Below are 20,480 nucleotides of genomic sequence, written 5' to 3' on the forward strand. Positions count from 1 at the left end.
CCGTGCTTTAAGGGGTACGGTTGTGGAGATGTGGGCTGCGTGATGCAGGACAGCTCTTGAGATGATGTGGGGATTCTGGTCTCCTCTAAACTCTGGTTAACGTTGTGAAACAATTTTTCATCTGAATAACAGTGGAAATAAAATGGAGTATCTGTAATAATGTGTGTGTCAGCTGAGCAGTGGTACTTTGTCCATCTGCTTGCTTTGCAGTCTGTTGATTTTTTTTTCACTGCAAGCCACAGGGGTTGTGCTACCTCAAGTGATACATTAGTAAGTTGTCTAGAACATGGTAACTGGATGATGAATGTGAGACCTTATGATCCAGAGGACTGTTAAATCCCAATTTTGTTGCCGTAGGCATTAAGGGTTGTATTAGGGTGATAGAATTTCTTTCTGAAGACTGATCTGCTGGACAAACCGTGATGAAAAAGGAACACGTAACTTAGCCCTGCAAATAGTGGAACTTGAGTGCTTGCTTTAAGATGATGCTCCAAGAAAGACTATGTATAAGGATTGAGGTTACATTGTAAATCACTGATCTAGATTATTTTCACATAAAGGAGAAGTCGATGCTGTAGTATAACAGGCATTTAATTGCTCATGTAGGTAAGGGTCAGTTTGTGTTTAGACTCAACATGAAGGAAGGTGGGGAGAAGAGGTGAGATGTCACCTTTTTTTCCTTGAGATGATGAGCATAGAAAAACAGCATATATGAAAAGTGGATAAAAAAATGTAGCTTGATGCTACAAAATTATGTATGTAATAAACTGACAAGAGCTAATTAAAGTATATGAAATATTATTAGACATAAACCTTTGATTGTTAAAATCCTCTAATGTATTTGATTTTCTAAATCTTGTCAAAAGTTTTTACTCAAAAATAATAACAAAGGAAATTTATTCCACTGTTCTGAGTCCCTTCAGCTATATTCCCATGTCCGTGGGAAAAAAGAGATCATACAAAACCAGACTCATTAAGACCCACTCAAAGTGGAAGCAGCCACTTCAGGTAACTGTGCTACCCTATTCTTTTCCTCCTTTGAAATTTCCATTAAAGGACTTTTAATATTTCAACTTAAGTCAGTCAGTCTAAGTTATCCAAGCAGAATCTGGATTGTAATGAAAATGGGTTACATTTATATCTATTAATTCAGTACTATATTATTTATTGCAGTCAGAAAAGCTTTGTTAATTATTTGACTCTACCAGACTCTCGGGGGAATGGAGGTATTGGAGTTTTACTGCCAAAGATACTTGTGAAAGGCAATTAAGAAAATGTTTTATGAAGGTGTCAGCAGTCTCACTTTCAGCCATTTGTTTGATTGTAGAGAGGCTTCATCCTCCTTACTAACCCTACTAAACCAAGAGGAGTCATTAGAATAGTGTATAAAACAAATACTAGGATTTGGCAGTGGTGGAATTCAGTGCTGCAACTGAAAGAATTACCGCTTATGGGATCTAATTTTCATGCTGCTGTAACAGAAACAAATGAATGCGAAGTAATGCGAGGAACAGGTGAGAATCTCATCATCTCATTTCCCACTCCTCTTAAATTCTAGTCCTAAGCTTAATACAGTCATAGTCTTTCTTATGTTAGTGTTGTCAGACTTACTGTCTCTCAGCTTTTGCCTTTAGAAAGGTGAAGAAAATAGTAGTGTTTGTAATGTTTTACATGTGCAAATATCTTCTCAGTTTATTTGCCTTTGGGTTGAATATTCTGAGTAAAGATTATGTGTGAAGAATATATAATAAGAACTCAATGGCAGAGATGCAAAGACTTGGCTTGACTGCAGTGTCTTGGGGTATCCAGGATACCTCTTGAAGTCCCAACAAAGGAAGAGTTTGACTGCTTTATCCCTCTGTTTTCTGTTCGTCATACATTAAAAAACAGAACGTTCTTCCAGATTGTTTCTGAGGTGAGTCGTTCTTCTGTTCCCGTACATGGTGGGCCTTCACATCTCACTGTTAGGAAATGGGGTAGCAGAGGTTGAACAATCTGTCTTGTCCCATGCTGTGCTTGGTGCTCCCAGATTGCCCAGACAAGGTCCAAAGACAAGGCACTAAATGGTTGCTGCGTAGCTTCATGGGAATTTTGCTGGAGTGTGTGTTGTAATGTGTTGAAAATCCCAGGGACAATGTGAATTCAGCATATTATTTGAACGTTTGCTTTATGACACTGTATTTTTCACTGATAATTTATGTTCATATTTTCCTCTTTGTTTCTGACTTCCCTCTCCTTTGTCCTTCTCAAGGTTGTATGTAACATTTTAAGTTCAAGTATGCTATTGCAGCACTAGCACCAGCAGAATGCTTTGGATAATGTTGCATAGCAACATAAAATTTAATTTGTGTCAAATGTTTTGGCATTCTCTTAATGTGAGGTTTTTTCATTCTTTTCTTTTTCACTTGAGTTGCATTGCCATTGATTGGGGTGAAACCACTGGTACACTGGTACATTGAGAAGATTGTTTTAATAGAAGCAATGCCCAGCATTCAGAGTTGTCTGGAATCTTCATTTTTGTCTTGCAGTAACTTAATACCCTGTCAGCCATAAGAAACCTGAAATGGTGTGTGAAAGGAGGACTGTTTCATTTCTGAACTTTTATGTAGCCCAGAATTATATTCTCCTCTTGTGATTACTCTTATTTCATATTTCCCTTGTGTTTACAGTCAATTTTCCAATGGCATAACTGCAACTGTATTATCCATTGGTTAATCAGGGAACAGAGTTGGTGAATAGTCTTTTCCTGTTACAACAATGATCAAATACCTTGAGTTTATAAATTAAATATTTTTTCTAGCAATTGCCTAAGAAACCATTGTTTCAAATGAATTCTGAAGCAAAGCATTCTTATGGATGTTCTGGCCGTTTCTGGGGAGAGCCTGGATAGGACTGAGGGGAGTGAATTTAAAGAATTAATGTCAGTTGAAGTATATGCTTAATTACCTCTCAAGAGAACACCCAACCTATGAAAAATGAGGTGAAAAACAGAGAAATGAATACTCTACCTGACCACCGATTTCATTATCACAAGGGTGGTTATATACGAGAGTAACTGAAGGCATAACTTGAATTCATGACTTGAATGGAATATATGTCTGTATGTGATGAAGGCAGGGGTAGAAAGGTCTGTCTTTCTTTTTCATGAAATCGTTTCATAGTGAGTGTGTTCTAGATACTGGCCTTCTAGGCTGACGCTGTCATCTCAAATATGTGTTTCCAGTGTTAAACATGTAGCTGTGTAGCTGTTCAGCCAAAGGAGCAATGGGGTTATAACAAGGGGACAGAGATGGCTCTGTGTGTGTCAGCTTTGCTGCTGCTGCACTCAGCAGCGTGCAGTGATTTGAGTTGACTTGAACTGCTTGATGGGGGTTCTAGAAAAGATGAAGACTTCTTAAGACATATGCAGAGGAAAGAGGAGGGGGCCAGATGCATGTTTTAACAAGAGACATTTCGATTAGCTGGTGGGAAACAATTTTTTTGTTAGACTGCCTCCCAGAAAGGCTCCCTTGGTTATTATGAGCAGTCTGATGCAGCTTCAAAGTTGTCTCTGTTTTAAGCAGGAGAATGACCAGATGACCTCCAGAGGTCCCATCCAGCTCAAAGCATTGCATGATTTTGGCTGGTCCTCCAGATAAGTGTCCAGGTTCATGGGCTGTTTTAAATCAGTCTGTATTGAAGCTTGTGTAGTCATGTTGTTGCTTTTGTTGTAGGCTAGATGACCTTTAGTTTATTTCAGGGACTTTTTTTTTTTCCCACTATGTGCAGGTCTGTGATTGCACTCTGGCCATAGTTGTAGTGTTTTGGCTTTCATTTACTTTTGCTTTTTGTGCAGAGAAAAGTGTTATAGGCGTATATAAACATGAAAAGATTCCTTTGCTAGCTAGCTTCCATATGAAAACAGCCTGTTTCCTCTCTCAACACATAATGAGTACAAGCAAGGAATGTGTTTAACCAAAATCTTTACCTAAGGCATTCCAAAGAGATATTTCAGATATCTTCTGTACAGTTTGTTCCTACTCCTAGATAGCAATATGTTTTGCCATCAGTCTCAGGTAAATTCTGCAGTCGTTGCTATTAGAATTTCTGATATCTGGAGTTAATGACTATTTTGACCATATCAGTTTAGCTGCTAAGAAATACGTAAGTCTCTAACATAATCCGATAGCAAAGATTTAAGACTGAATATCCAGTTTCCATATCTCAGAATTGTGCTTCCGTGTCTTTATCAGTTCTGTACACATTTAGTTTTAAAATGAGTTTATAAGGGGCAAGAGTGGAGATAAAAGGTTACCATGCATTTTGAAATGTTTTTATTGTCACTAGTATTCTTCTAATGATAATCAGGTACATTTGGGGAGTATTTTAAAGATAACAGTCTGGTGACACTTATCCATAAAATTTTGTGTACAATTTTATGGTGGTTTGACCTGGGCTGGATGCCAGGTGCCCACCAACACCTCCTCACTTGGACAGGGGAGAGAAAATACAGTGAAAGGCTCAGGGGGCAAGATACAAACAGGGGGAGATCACTCACTAAATGCCATAACAGGCAAACCAGACTTAGGGAAATTAACTGAATTTATTACCAATCAAGATCAGAGCAGGATAATGAGAAGTAAAACAAATCCTAAAAACACCTTCCCATCCCCCCCTTCCCGGGCTTAACTTTAGTCCTGATTCTCTACCACCTCCCCCCACCCAGTGGCACAGGGAGACTGGGAATGGGGGTTAACAGTGAGTTCATCTCATATTGTTTCTGCTGCTGCTTCCTCCAGGGAGAGGAGTCCTTCCCCTGCCCCAGTGTGGGTCCCTCCCCCGGGAGGCAACCCTCCATGAACTTCTCAGATGAGTCTTTCCCACTGGTTACTGTTCTTCACAAACTGCTCCATCATGGGTCCCTTTTTTTTTTTTTCCATGGAGCACAGTGCTTCAGGAACAGACTACTCCAGTATGGGTCTCCCATGGGGTCACAAGTCCTGCCAGCAGCCTGCTCCACCACAGGCTTCCCACGGGGTCACAACCGTCTCTCAGGCATCCACCTGCTCCAGTGTGGGGCTCGTGTAAAGGCTGTAGGTGGATCTCTGCTCCACTGTGGACCTCCATGGGCTGCAGGGGCACAGCCTGTTTCACCACAGACTGCAGGGGATTTTTGGCTCCAGTGTCTGGAGCACCTTCAACCTCTCCTTCTTCACTGACCTTGGCATCTGCCGAGTTTCTCTCGCATATTCTCATTCCTCTCTTACTGCAATTACATCTGTGCAATAACTTTTTTTCTTCCTTCTTAAATCTGTTATCCCACAGACCCAACCACTGTTGTTGATGAGCTTGGCTGGCAGTGGGTCGGTCTTGGAGCTGACTGGCATTGGCAGACATAGTGGAAGCTTTTAGCAGCTTTTCAGAAAAGCCACCCCTGTACTGCCCCCCTCCGCCCCCCGCCACCAAAACCTTGTCATGGAAACCCAATACAAATTTTCTTTGTATTTTCATTTTTTTAATTGCATAGTAACTTTTGGACTGATTTTTTTTTAATATATAAATTTAGCTATAAAACCCTTCTGTGGAACTCTTTGCTTCCTGTGTTGTCATATACTTACTTAATGCGTTTACCTCTGATTTTTTTCGTCCTTTTCAGATTTAAATGAGTTTTGAATTCAGTTGAATGAAATACTATTTCAAAGCACTTTTCATTCCTTGTGATTTTACTGCCTTTTTAATATATTTGGTCTTACTCAATTTGATAATATCTGTAAAAATAATATTGATTTGAATGAAATGATAAATAGCTTGATGGGATTTGTTAATGATTTTGCTTTGCGAGGTCAATCGTTTCAACAGACAAACAGTGAAAGAAAATTGTATGGATTACTAATCTAGGCCAAAATATAATGAACTATTGTGTAACATTAAGGATAACAGCTGGGAAAAACCAAGTTGAAAGTGATGCTGTGTAATCAGAGTAGTCTCTAATAGTAGTTCGCAGTACGTAAGGCTTGTAAAAAGAAGCAGGTGTGAAGATACTTTGCTCTATATGGTATACTTCATCTAGTGCTTCAGTATCAGAAAAATGTTGACCAAATGTTTTTCTAGAAAAAGAGAGGGAAGTGACGATAACAATTTTCCTATATGCATTTCAATATATGTAAGTGTTTCAAATGGAAGTGATAATGATTTGGAGGTTTGTGGTGCATAATAAAATCTTTTAAGAACCTTTTAAGAACCTTTTCTTTTTTAAATCCTGCATTAATTAGATCAGTTGTTAGCAACAGCGTTAGTACCCGGTGTGCCAGTTTATTGATCTGAGCACAGCGTCTGGGTTTGAACAGTGTTTATGTAAGGCAGGAAAGTGCCTACATTTCCTTACAGATGAGAAGAACAAAAACTTTGTTTTCAAATTTCTGTGAACAATCAGCATCTCTCTCTTAATCTTGAACTGAAAAGCTCAGCAGTCCTTTGAGTAGTGCCTGCAGTGGAACACTGTCATCTCACACAGGACCTTTGTCATTTGGGGAGCAGCGTGCTTAAAGCCGAGACAAAAATACCATTGCTCTTGTTTTGGCTTGTGAAATGAAAGTACATCTATGTATCAACACTGTGCTGTTTACAATTGCTTTTTTAAATAATGGAGACTTGAAAAGACCTCATCACAAGGCAGTTTCTGTAATCGTGGGGAAAGCTTTTGTCTGGAAGACTTGCAATCTCTTTTACAATAGAAGCCTCCTAATATCAGATTATTCTTTGTCCAGTGATACATTCCAAAAGGGAAACACATTTGTTTGGATATAAACAATAAAGAATGGTGTATGGAAAGTAGTGTATCCCTATGGACGTTTTCTTACAGGACTGTAATTCTGCACCAAATCTCTTAAGAATTGTGTCACCACTGTACTTAGAGATAACAACCATTACAACTAAAGTATTGCAACCTATTGTTAGGCTGTTATTCCTGGTTTGACCTGTTATGCTCTTTTAAGACCATAGATGGTTTCTTTTCTTTCAACCTTTCTTCTAATTTACTGCCTAAATATTAAAATAAGAAGCATATTGATTCAGATAACATGGGTGTCTGTACGAGTTCTGGTCATGACACTTCTATTATTTGTGAAACACACTTCTTAGCCCAATATTTTAATTTCTCTCCCACCAAGATATTTTTTTAAGATTTCAATTGCTTTATTACCTCTCTCCAACCAATGTAGAAAAGTAAATACTATTATCCATGCTTATTACTTGTAAAGAACCTATTAAATCATCATCATCCCTTTTTGCAGAATTTTCAGATTTTTGCTGCAGTTGTTTGTTGCTGCTGACCTTGCTCTTTTTGCAGCTGTTCTATAGACAGTCAAACCTCAACTGTATTTCTCAGCAGAGATTTGTTCATTTTTATAGCTTACATTAAGTGTGAGACTCATAACTCTTACTGTTTCTGTTGTTTCTATAGCAACTAGATAGGTGGAGATGCAGCAGCATCACTTTGCTTCCCAGCTGGTGTTTGTGTTCTCGGCAAGGGGAGAGTATGAGGAAAATAGAGAAAGTATTAATTGGGATGTAACTAGTTGAAAGTGTAGTCCTTGTTGAGTTACCTTTTACTCTAAGGATTTAGTTAATTTTAAGCAGGGCTTCTCAAACTTTCTTTATTAAAATTATCAGATAGAGACATGATTTACTCTAAGTATGTGTCGAGCTTTGGTCTCCTTGCTGCTGCTTGGTTCTTCATGTTTTCTTCCACCTAAAACTCTGTTTTATTCCTCACACGGATAGCAGTAGGATTTGTTTAGGAACTAGACTGCTGCTTATGACTTGTATGTAGCCAGAACAAACATGAGATATGGGGCTTTTTAATTCCTGGTTTCTGAATCTGATTTTTTGCAGCTGTCCAGTAACTACAGTATACTAGACTGTAGCTTTATAGTAGACTATTAAATTACTATTTTGGAGTAAAATGTTTTGATATTTAAAATGCTATGTATACAGAGATTAGGCTAACACATTCTACCTTCTCCAAGAAGTTGTTTGCATTCCCCTTAAACAGTCCAATCTCTGATGTCACGATGGAACGTTCATTACATACTTTCCTGAGGATCTCTGATGTCACATTAATCTCTCTGAAGTAAACTAAAGTCTTTGCTCCATACCTGAGCACCTGAAGTTCTACTACTCTGCCTTGGTGCCACTTGTTTAGCCAAGCACTGCTGCTCCGTATGGGTTGTGTTACTCTCAGCACAGCATGTGCATTGTCAAGACTCTGGGGAGGTGAGGAGTTTTACTTTACAGTGTTCAAGTCATTATATAAAACAACCACAAAACATGTGACCTACATTTTAAGCTCCTCTGAAGCTGTATATTTTTATTAAATAAAAATTCATGGGCACAGGAGCTGGATATCATATGTTGTATCTCAGAAAGATGAGCCCTATCAGCTCGGTGTTAACTCTTTGACTGGTTCAGTGTACATGCATTGAAAATGCTTTCCTAGCCATAATAGCTCTGATTAACAAGAGGAACTCAAGCTGCTACTGAGACAGTGATCTGCAGATCAGTGGGATCCTGCAGGCATCAGATTGCCGTCCATGAAATGCCTGTCATCTCCACATTGATGGTGGTACCTCAGGAGAAGTGCTTGTTCTTTTGGAAATAAGTTTTTAGTTGTTTCCCAGTTTATTCCTTCTCTGTTTCCCCTGACTCTCTCAGATACAGAGGTTCACAAGAGCTAATCAACATGACTATGATAAGTTTGTAAATCAGCTTGCTTCTCTGCTGGCTGCCCAAGCGGGGTCCTGGTCCTAGGTGGATTACTCATTAGTACAGATTTACATTTTAAACAGAACAACATCTCTTCAAAACATTCTGGCTTTAAAAATTACATAAATGGACAAGTCCCTTGCTTCCATAGTTCAGATCTAACCTAGTGTATCTCCTGTATGCGTGGGGCCACTAAGTCATTTAGGGGTTCGGGGAGTCTTTCTAAGGCTGGGAGAGCTGGGACTGTTCAGCCTCAAGAAGGGAAGGCTTGTGTGGGATCTTACCAATGCATCTACATACCTGGTAAGTGTGAATAAAGAAAACCAAACCAGACTCTTTGCAATGCTATCCAGTGGCAGGACAGGCAGCAGTGGGCATAAATGTAGTGTGTGACTAGCCTTTTTTTACTGTGAGTGTGGTAAAACACTAGAAGTTTTAGAGAGAGGCTGTGGAGTCTCCATCCCTGGAAAAGATTAAAACTCAACTGGGCTCAGGCCTGACCAGTCTGTGTAGTTGACCCTGCTAAAAGCAGGGGGATTGGACTTGATGATCTCCAGAGGCCCTTTCCAACCTCAGCTATTCTGTGAATATTGTGGATTATGTCAGCGGATAAAATAGTTGGAGTTTTTTTCTATGAAGAAATTGCTACTTGGAAAATCTTGTATTGCCACAGATAAAATGTAACTCTTGTGAGATGTTTTGAGAATCCTGTTGTTTATGCTTAGATTTTGATTTTTATCTTGGTAAATCTCCTGGTGTTATAATGTTTATTTCTTACAACCTAATTAGAAAAAACCCTGACCCATAAATCAGTGCAGTAACTACATTTTTATCAGCTTTCTTCACTTGACAAATAAATGCATTTTTATAGTGCATAATCCAATCCTGAATATAAAGGTCTATTGAAGTGATTTGTGATTCATGGAATCACAGAGTCATTAAGGTTGAAAAAACTTCTAAGATTAAGTCCAACCATAAACCTCTCACCCCCATGTCCACCACTAAACCATGTCTTCAAGTGCCAAATCCACGTTTTTTTGAACGCTTCCAGGGATGGTGATTCCATCAGTTCCCTGAGCAGCCTGTTCTAATGCCTGCAGCTGCAGCTTTCCAGCCACTCTTTCCCCCAGCCTGTAGTGCTGCGTGGGGTTGTTGTGGGCCAAGGGCAGGACACAACACTTTGCGTTGCTGAACCTCATACCATTGCCCTCAGCCTGTCGGTCCAGCAAACTCATCATACTCAACTCTTCAGGCAAAAATTTAGGAAGAATTCTGGCAAGGAAACTGGGATTTTGCTCCCTTGCTTGAACTTGCATGCTTCCCTTGCTACCTGATTACTGAATATGCAGAATCGGATTGTTTTGTTCTCTGGAATGTTCAATTCTGCGTAATACATAAATGTACAACTGGAGTTTGACAGCCACCTTGAGGTGTTGAGTTTATTATCCTTAAATATTAGCTAAGAGCAAGCATAATTTTTATCTTCCCTAGATTTGCTGGTGAGTGTTTGCTCAAGATCGATTGAAATAGCTCTTGTGTTCTCCAAGGGAGTGCATATTGCCTCTTGAATGGTTCCAAATATATGTTGGGGAATGAAAAGTCAGGGATGGCGTTGACAATTGTAGATTAAAAAAGAAGTAATAAAAGAGGCAATGGCATCTGGAAAGAGAGGTTGTGGTTGGAGCCAGGGAAGAAGCAATGTCTAGCACTGGATGTGAGGTGGGAAGTGAGAACAGCGTCCCAGGGAAAGAGAAAGAATAGGTAGGGTACTTTTTTTGTTGTTGGTGGTGGTTGGTTTGCTTTTTCAAAAAAGCTAAAGGTTTGTAATATTGAGCAGAATTAGTAACCCTAGTTTGAGTGTCTCATTTCAGGTAAATAGTGGCAAGGCACTGAGAATTTAAGTGACATTTTGGTGGTGGCTTTCTGGACATCTCTTTCATATTCTTGGACAAATCCTACTTGAGTGGACCTCTCTGGGCATTAGGGATTTTAAATACAATTATTGTTGGGATTAACTTCCCAAAAATTCTGCTTTGAAAGTTTGTTATGCATCTCTTCATTCAAATCACTTTATGTTTTCAATCTTGTTTACTTTTTTACAGCTGTTAAAACAATAGGGAAAAGTTTCCAAGGAATGATTATTGATGTCTGAGGGAACCTAGATTCTAATAGCAGAACAATTGCTGTGATGTCATGTGCAGATTTTATGTGGTGTTCACAAGCAGCTGGTTGCAAACAACTATGGATTGCAAAAAATGTCTATAAAGCTTTCGTTCTACTTGCAAAGCTGCTGTCTACACTGTCAAAAGCTTGTGGACATAGCTGTCTGTGTACATTCCTGTTTTAAGTGAATTTTCAAGCATGAAATCAACTTTGTGGAAAAAGTTCTTTTGCCAATGTGATTTTTTTCTTTCATACTCTAAAAACAAACACAGCTCTAAAAATTGAGTTATATGTGACGATAATAAAACTGACACTCATTGATGCATACTCATTTGCATACCAAGATTTGGCATCACTTTCAGTAAGTTATACTAGCAAAAGTGGGTTTTGCTAGGTTATTGATGTGTAGCATAAAACTGCTTCCTGTAGAAGAAAATCTTTCCACTGAACTTAATCATTCTGGTAACAATAGGAATGCAAATGTAGTTAAAGATTGCATTTCTTACAGTGAAACGTCAAAGTAGTTTTCTGTTTTTCTAATTGTGAAATTGGTAACTAGGGATAATAACTAAATGTCAGCAAAACATAAAGGTATGGTAATCTTAGACTTCTAAGGATATTTCTAGAAATGTTTTAGTTATAAAATGAACGTACATATTTTTATTCTTCTTGAAGATAATCACCAAAGGCTGATCAACTAAAAATTCTGATTTTTTGTTTTCCAGAAACCAGCAAACATTCTGGTAATGGGTGAAGGCCCTGAAAGAGGAAGAGTTAAAATAGGTAAACATTTTTAGAAAATTTCATTGCATAGCTAAGGGGTTACTTTAAAAAAACAGATCTTCAGTGTAAGACAGAAAGAGATCTTCATTAGTTTTTCATATTGGACTCTGCATTCATCAATTTTCTTGTGTTTGAAAACATTCAGCTAATAATTATTGATTTATATGCTTGTATTTGTATGGGCAACAGCAAGAAAATTATACTTGGCATTTCATAACTTTGGAAGCAGAAAGATTTAAGTGAAGTGGTATAAAAGATAAGTTGCAGATTTAAATTGGATTTAAAATGTGTGGGTTTGAGGATACGCCCAATTTTGTACTTTCCCATTGAGCATTTCTTACTGTTACAAGACTCTTTCTAGAGAGAATTTTTGAGTTATATATCAGTGCTTACTTTTAAAATACACCTCTGTAACAGTATATACTGACTGATTCTGGAGTTCATTCCTCCAAATCAAGTAGGAGACATGCCTTGAAAAATAGTTCAAAACAATCTACACTGTAGTCATTTTGGTTTTGCACTTTGGGTAAATACATAGCAGCCGCAAAGACTCACCCTTTTATAAATTACTATTAAAAAAATGTACATTAGAGACCTACCACTATTGACTTTAGTTAACCAAGTTTCTGTTGGAGTTTTTTTAAAAAATAAACAGGTGTCTGTGTTGTGTGAAGTTTTACAATCCCGTGGTGAAAACACTGAAGTCAAACATTATCCTTCATAGTCTTATGAACGAAGTAAATGGAATTTAGTCTTAGATAAATTTGGCTCAGTATTATTATGAGTAACTGTGCTTTGTTAGAAACTTTGATTTGTAACTTTTAATGTTTTTAAGCTTTTGTTATAATTGTTTTTGGCAATACTGTTAAATTTTGTTTTCTTTGTATTAAAATTTAAATAAATATTCTTTTCTATTTTTTCTCCCCATTCCCCAGCTGATATGGGTTTTGCAAGATTGTTTAACTCGCCTTTGAAGCCATTGGCAGACTTGGATCCAGTTGTGGTGACATTCTGGTACAGAGCTCCAGAGCTGTTACTTGGAGCCAGACATTACACAAAAGCCATTGGTAAGCTGTCCTGTTGCCTGCAAGTTTTGTAAAGGATGGTGGCTTTACAATAGATAAGAGATTCAGCTGACTATCTAGTTTTTTTTTCCTGAAGTAGCAGCAGATGGAGTATTATCCAATCCATAAAAGATTACTTCAGACTGAAACTTTCTGAGGACTGTGCTTTTATTTTTCAATACGAGCTGGACATTTTAAATGTATTGTTGGTTTTATTTTTAAAACAGAAATATCCTTTGCATTGGTTTGTATATGTTCTTGATATGGCTCAGAAATCCTGTAATCTTATAAACCTTCAAAAGGGAAAGAGCTGTGGCTGTTAAAGTGGCATTCTTCTAGGGAATTCTAGGTTCTTCGTTGTCCTCCTTCGGAGGCTCTCTAATAGCTTAATATCTTTCTTATATTGCAGTGATGAAACCTTCCCAGTCTGTTCACCTCCTCTCACTGCTCCTTTTGTTGGTGTCTCAGTGCCCCAGCCAGAGTGTATCTCCCACTGTGATGCCAGTGTCATCCTGCAGACTGAGTCTTGCATGGCAGCACGCTCCCTCTGGAACTCTGCCTCAGCTGAGACGGAGCCATCCCAGGGTATCTTCTCCAGTGAGTGCTGGGGATGGAGCCTTGTAGTGCCCCTGCCTCCTGCATGGTAGTGGCACAATCCCATTGTCTGAAGCAGACTCTTAGGGCCTGCTTCGCTTCTGCCACCATGCAAACTGGGCTGCTAACTACTAAGTCTGTGCTTGCTGCACCCTGTAGTGGGTTAAAACAGTTGCCAGAAGTGTTTAAAGAAAACACCAAAAGGATTGCCTTAAACACCTGTTAATTAGATGCTTAAATTGCCTGTTGATAGCGGAAAACACTGATTTGAGTGCACCAGATTACTGAGTGACCTGCACTGAGTGTGTGGTACTGGGAAGTTACTTCAACTGACAATTGCCTGTTTTTGATAGATAGCATATTGTTTGGAGATTTAGGTGAGTGATATGTACCATTATCTCAGGATATCTCTTTGAAGAATGAGTTAGTATAATGCTGTTGTTTGCTTAATTATGTCATAAATAACTTGGTTCTTGCCCTGAGGGATCTGTAGTCTATACTAAAACACAGATGAGGAGTCCCTGTGGAACTTTAGAGGATGATGCTACTTCAGAGAAATCTGTTTTGCTAGTAGTTTATTATTCCTGAGGCTTTTATTTCTTGTATCACACCAGTGAATTCCCCAGGAGGGGTTGTGAATGGTTACATAGTACCTGGCATGCCATGTGAGTGCTGAGGGGCACTCAAAACAATTTGGGCAGCAAAATAAAAAATACAGAAATGAAAACTGGAAAGTTCCAAGTTGAGATTTGTAGGCTGACTGAAGGATTAGAGGAGCATGTGACTGAATAGAAAAGAGTAAGGGGACATGGAGGTGGCCTATGTTTAGCTTTAGGGTAAAGGGAAGAAGTGAGTAACAAAATGATAGTGGTGACATTCATGCAGTTTCATGAGTCCAGACTTGTGTTTTGCTTCTAACATTATGTGCACTTAAAAAGACCATCTTGTGAGCTAAGCATGCTAGTGACAGTTTAACTTGAATGCTAATATTTTTGGCAAAGGACGCAACTCTTAAAGCTCTCTCTTAAATCTCTGTGCTAGAAATATAATTTTAACATCTCTTAGTATTACACAATTCTTGGGAGTTCTAATGTATTGCTTTTAGTAATAACTCATAAATTATATAAAATTCTCATTTAACTGCAATTCAGTTGGAAATAATAATTTAGAATAAAGGTGATTAGATATAGCACATTATGAAAAAAAATGACACGTTATTTAGTACAGCTGCTTTTTTCCATAGCTATTTTCTTATGCCTTTTTAGATAATATATAACTTTTAATTAGTAAGTATCAATAAAATAAGGCTAAAAGCAATGTCATGCCAGCTTTAGTCTATTCTCTTCCAATTTTGTCATGGTGAGAAATATTTTTCTTTGACTTTATTAGGAATACATTGTTATCCGTACTCTTCTGCAACATGCTGAACAGTGTTTAATAGTTGCTAGGTAATTCAGATGTTTGCATAGGTTTTTACTGACTTTGTCTTGATTTTAAATGGTTTTTTTCTGTGTCTTGTATCTAATACTCTCTACCTTATCTTAGTTTCATATATAATTTAATTATTAGCAGTGTATTCAAAATAACTTTGGGGTAATATTAAACTAAATATAGAATGTTTAGAAAGAACTGTGTATTACACAAAACAATATATAAGCATATTTGATTATTTTAGGGGTATTTTTTCAGTGACATTTTTTCCTTTATTTAGTTTGTCCCTTCATACTAATGAATTATTCTATTTTTCATTTATTTCTTTGCAGAACTGGTAGTTGTTCATCACATATATAAGATCATGTTTTAAGGAGGTACAGGAGGAGTCAGGAAAATACTATTGCTAAAAACAGAAATAGCTTTTGCTTTCTGCATAATTAAAGCATAGTAAAAAGCCCATGATACGGTTTTATGGGGAATAATGTTTAGTTTCCTGAACTGTGAATGTTTACAATGTAAACCCTACTTGTTAATAAAGTTTCATATATATCTGCTACATCGTTACAACTAACTTACCAAATGAATGTAAATTGGAAAATGGTGTTGTAGAAGCCAAAGATCACTCTATTCCATACTAAATACATTGTAGCCTGTGGATGTTTTCTGCATTTTCAGCACCATAATTTAAAAACAGAATCTGTTTCTTTGTGATCGTCAGATCCCAAAGCTCTATCAAAGAAGTAAAACCTGCAAATAAAAGTAACCTGAAGAAGCTTCAGGTGAAACTAAGTTGCGGTGAAAATGTAAAATGCTTGATATCATGGAAACGTTAATAAAATTACCGAACTAGAAAGTCTCCAGCACAATGGAAAATGCTCAAAATACTAAATAAACAAGGTTGAAGTAAGTGGCAAGGTACAGTGCTGCTTTCATGTATGGGCAAAGTTTTCTGCCCTTTTAAAGAAACAAAATTGCTGTGGTAAAATGAAGGAAACAGTAATCTGGCTTTCAGCTTGAAAGGAGACGTTAATTAGATGGTTTTTTTTACTCTGGGAACATCAGATTAGAAAAAATGTTTTAGTAGGTAAAGCAAGTAGTAAAAACTCTTTTTCATCATAGTTTTTTAAGAAAGCATGTGACGGTCTCCAACATGATTCATTCTGGGGCATCTTGTAGCCTATCAAGAAAATAACATAATTAAGACCTGTTTGTATCAAGTTGCAGCTTGTATAGTTATCAGTGCTATCAAATGAGCATGTATCTTACCTGTCTTTACCACTTGCCTTAATTAAAGCAACAGTATATTTGATAAATGGCATCAGATGACTTATATAGTATTTTAGATGATTTGGATGTTGTTAACAAAAGAGTTCTTTAGAGTGATCATTCAGCCATCCATTAAGCAAGGCTAAAACACTATCCAAAAAAGGATGGGATTATTTATTGTGAAAAAATAAATCTGGAAACTCGAGAAATCTCTATTGCTTAGTTACCTTTCCACACTTGTCCAAATTATAAGTCAGTGGGAATGTCAGAAATGGCCATGTGGCAACTGCATTTACCAGCCTGAACAAAACTGAGGTGTACGGAAACCGTAATTCACAGCACTGTCACCTCATTCTATTTCCAGACTAACATGTGGTTATGGAAGCTGGAAACATGTAAAAGGTATAAGCAGACATCAAAATGCCTTTGAAAGCAAATGTCACAGGAAAATATTTGATGTATCAGAGGGAATGAATTTATAATGAATGCTGGGATCTGTCAGAGTTTCAACAACTCCATTTGACTTCATGCAGGAAAAAAAGTGAGGAAAATATCAGGGGTGCATTATGTAGGATTTAGGGTGGAAATATGTGCATATGTGTTCCATATTGCCTATGCAGTGAGTTCCACACATTCCAAGTGCATCAGATGTCCTTACTGTGTGCACACAGATTGTTGGCATGCTGGCCAGGCTGTGGGGCCTCTGGAAATCTTGGACTGATGCCTAAAGCTCTTCTGGTCTCATGTTCTGGGAGGGTTGGGAGGAAAAATGAAGACCTATCTGGAAAATTTGGTAAACCAGAAATTACGAATGAGTCCAACCAGAAGATAGAAAACTCCTCAGAAAAAATGTACAGGGGAGGTTCCCACCTGTGGTCCATAGGAGCAGGACTGCTTTTAAACATATATGAGAGATAATTAAGAAGATCAAATCTACAGTCAATCAGCATCTGTTTCCTGCATAGGGATCCACATTCCTGCTTGTGAGAGGTTTTGATTTGAGGGAAGGGATTGTGGAAAAGCTAGAAAAGAAAAGTAAAGTAGAGAGGTTTTGAAAATATTCATTTATGCATGCTGAAAAGAAAAACTGAGACAGCATCAGAAAGGGAGCCTTGTTCATGCCCTGGGCAATGTTATATGACATGAGAAGTAATTGGATTCAGATGATATTTTGTGGTAAACTTGTTTTGGCATGTGATAAACTTCCTTAATTTTGGTTATCAAAGTTGTTCTCATGCTTTTTTCTGAAAGGCAAAATATTTTAATACCAAGGATTAATTGTTGTTCTCTTATCTAGTTATTGCAGGTGCTGGATGATTTACTGCTGTTTTTTCCTCTTGCTCTCTAAAATACTAAAATATCTCTGAAATACTATACAGGTTTCTTCCCCCGCACCACCAAAAAAGGCATTTCCTGTGCTCCACTACATTATAGTCATCTAAAAAATGTAAAGTTATATAAAGGATTGTTACATTGTCTAATTAGAAACTTTTATAGCTCCGTTAATGTGTATTTTGGGAAGCTTGAGATGCTGACAGCAACAGGATTGTTACACATTTTAATACATTAACTGTTTTGAGATGTGGTTCCTGCCTTCTAACTGCTCTATTACTCTTTGCTTCTGAAATACGTTATGTCTGGAAATTAGTAAAGCTGGTGGCCCTTGTCAACTCTGTAGAGTCTAAGAGGTGTGTACTAGTTTAATAGTCAGGAGAATGAGAACAGTGCAGTGGGTCAGACCCATCTCTACTGTTGTAAAACCAGTGGAGGTACTCCAACATGGGGCAGACAGTAAAGTTTCATCTCTTAGCAGCAGTAAGCTGGATCTCAAGAGACATGGATTTAAATACTGATTCAGTCCTAACTATTGTATGTGGTTTGCCACGTTTCATTTGTTCCATCCAATGTGTTGTTTCATTTTCTATTGACTGGGGACACTACTTAATGGTATTGTCCTGAAAATAGTCAATTAAGGATAATAGGGAGCTCCAGTACAAGTGTGTTGTAAATTATTTTTGTTAACTCAATGAATGAATTAATTTTTCTGAGAACTTATATCACTTAACTTGAGAATATCACTTAACTTGAGAAATCACTTGAGATATCACTTAACTTGAGAAATATACATGTTCTGGACATTGGGAAAAAAAAAAAGGGGGGGAAGAAAAGGAAAACAAAACTGCAGGATCCTCAATCTCAGCTAGAATCTGCTAACTGTCCTGATTTAGATTGCTCTGTAAATTAACCTGTAAACTTCTGCCTGTGGTCACCTAATACTTTTTTGTATTCTCTTGACTCTCTCCCCTTGCAACACTTATGAAGGGAAGTACTGGATACTTTTACCATTTTATTCAGTATATTGGCAGATTTACTACTGCAGGATGACTACTATGACTTAACTGTACATGGGTTATTTTAGAGTAGGAAAAATAAAATAACATAAAAATACTCAGAAGGCAGAATATTCTCTGTAGAAACAACTCTGTGATAAAAATCCACTTTTGAGCAAGAGGTGCCTTCAAAAATCTACCTTATTAATGCTTATTAGTCCCATATTCATCAAGGGTCATCAATGATTTGTGGACCAAAAATCCTCTCTGTTGGTCATAGTCTTAGTTCTGTGTCTTTTTTCCTTCTAATTGTTTTTCCCTCAGAGTATCAGCTTTGTGTTCTTCCCAACTGTTAATAACCACAGGGCCTCATATGAGCAAGCTTTTCCTTCCCTAGTATCTCACCAACTTTACCCTTTACCAGGCAGATGACCTTTGCAGCAGCAGCATTGATTCTCTAATCTCCCAAAGCCACCTATGCCATGAATTCAGTGTAGTGGGTTGGTTTTTGGGATTTTTTAGGCCTTCCTTAGCAAGGGGGGTCAGAAATCTAATAAGTATTCCATATCATCCTTTAGCGTAACACAACATATAAATAAGGCACAGATAAGAGAGCTCGCTCTCTTCTCTCTTCCCGTGGCTGAAGACGACAGGACAACAGGTCTCTCCACAGACGGTCTTTGCTTGTATGGGCCAAGGCCTGTCTGTTTACACCTGCCATTATCTCCGGTCCCTTCAGGAGGTGTGGGGAGTTGGTTGGTGCTTCGCACACTTCTGCTGTCTCATTATTTCATCTTTTTAAATGAACCATTTAAAGGTACAAAAGGTTGTCTGTTGTAAAACCTGGTACCATAAACATTTTATCCTAACTAAATGGTGCAATAATGAAGGCTTTTAATTTGCTCTATTTACTACCATATCTGAAAAGTTTGTTCACAGAAGTTGATTTTGGATGAAAACCAAGTGCCTACCATCATAACAAGATGCATACTTCTGGTGCAGAGGAGTTGTTTTAGACGATCCATCAGTTTGATCTTCAAGCATAATTATTTCAGCAATATCTACTGAAACTTTCAGTGTTACAACACTGATGGAGTAGAATGACTTGTTCTCAGGACAGGTGGGATTGCTTCACAAGTCGGCTTCTTGTCAATAGCTGTGACTCACAGCAGAATTACTCTTCACACCAGTTTAGTTCGTGGCTTATCCAACGGAGTTGCTTCTAATTGTGTTGGTTATTGTCAAGGCCTTATTAGAAATAGCTGCAAGTCTGAAAGCCTTAATAACAGAAATGTTATGATATTGTAAAGTAAAGCACTTTATTTGGAAGGACGAATAAACTTCTCTGATTGTGCAAAGAGGCAAGGTTTCATCTTGCACATTCCTCTCAGTTGACTGAAGTAAGGTAGTGATCAAAAGCTATAATAACTCCCAGAAAAGGTTGTCATAGCTTGTTACTTGGAGCAAGCCAAGAAAGTATTCTTTGCAGATGTTATAATTGTTATAATTCAATTTAGCAGATAGCAGGCCTTTTGCTCACCTTATGTTAGCTCTAAAGGTGTTGACATATTGGACCTAGTAAAAAGTTGTAATAGATAAAAACACAAGCTAAGTAGGAGCACACAATAAATTACAAACTCACTGTCCCTCTTCATTTAACATGGAGCTAACTTCCAAAGAACTTCACTGTGTACAGAAAAGCTAGTTTATTAAAATATTCTTCATTTAATTAGAAAAGAAATAGTGTATTTTCCTTCCTAAGAATATGCACTGCTTTTTCTCATTTGCTACCATCAATAATATTTTCTCATGTGATTCTATGAAATGCAGAGCTGTGGATGTTCCCTGAAAAGCTTTTTAAATACTATTTTACCAGGCAGGGGCTAATCTTGCCTGGTTTTAATTCTTTCATTGTTATAGGAGGAAATAGTAACATTTTCTGTATTAGACCTGCTTAGTACTTCATAATATACGAGAGACTCCTGACCTTTGCAATGAGAAGCTTTCATACTTCCTTTACTTGCTATAGTTGTTTGATATTTGGTAGGGGGATGTAGCCCTGAGGTTACAAAGCTGCTTTTTCTGTCACCCATTACATTCCTCG

At 37.7% G+C, this 20,480-nt stretch overlaps 1 protein-coding gene across 3 annotated transcripts in view; it reads left to right on the top strand.

Moving 5' to 3' along the window:
- The window catches only part of CDK19 (cyclin dependent kinase 19), a 126,240-nt gene that overhangs the window by 72,969 nt on the left and 32,791 nt on the right, over positions 1-20,480 (top strand). For all 3 annotated transcript variants that reach the window (XM_051792186.1, XM_051792189.1, XM_051792188.1), the window contains 2 exons: positions 11,631-11,688; positions 12,624-12,755. In XM_051792186.1, coding sequence (XP_051648146.1) covers positions 11,631-11,688; positions 12,624-12,755 — 190 coding nt within the window. The remainder of the gene's footprint in view (positions 1-11,630; positions 11,689-12,623; positions 12,756-20,480) is intronic.

The sequence above is a fragment of the Manacus candei genome, unplaced genomic scaffold (assembly GCF_025592945.1).
Source record: "Manacus candei isolate 608988 ecotype Guabito, Panama unplaced genomic scaffold, ASM2559294v1 h1tg000034l, whole genome shotgun sequence".
Taxonomy (NCBI): domain Eukaryota; kingdom Metazoa; phylum Chordata; class Aves; order Passeriformes; family Pipridae; genus Manacus; species Manacus candei.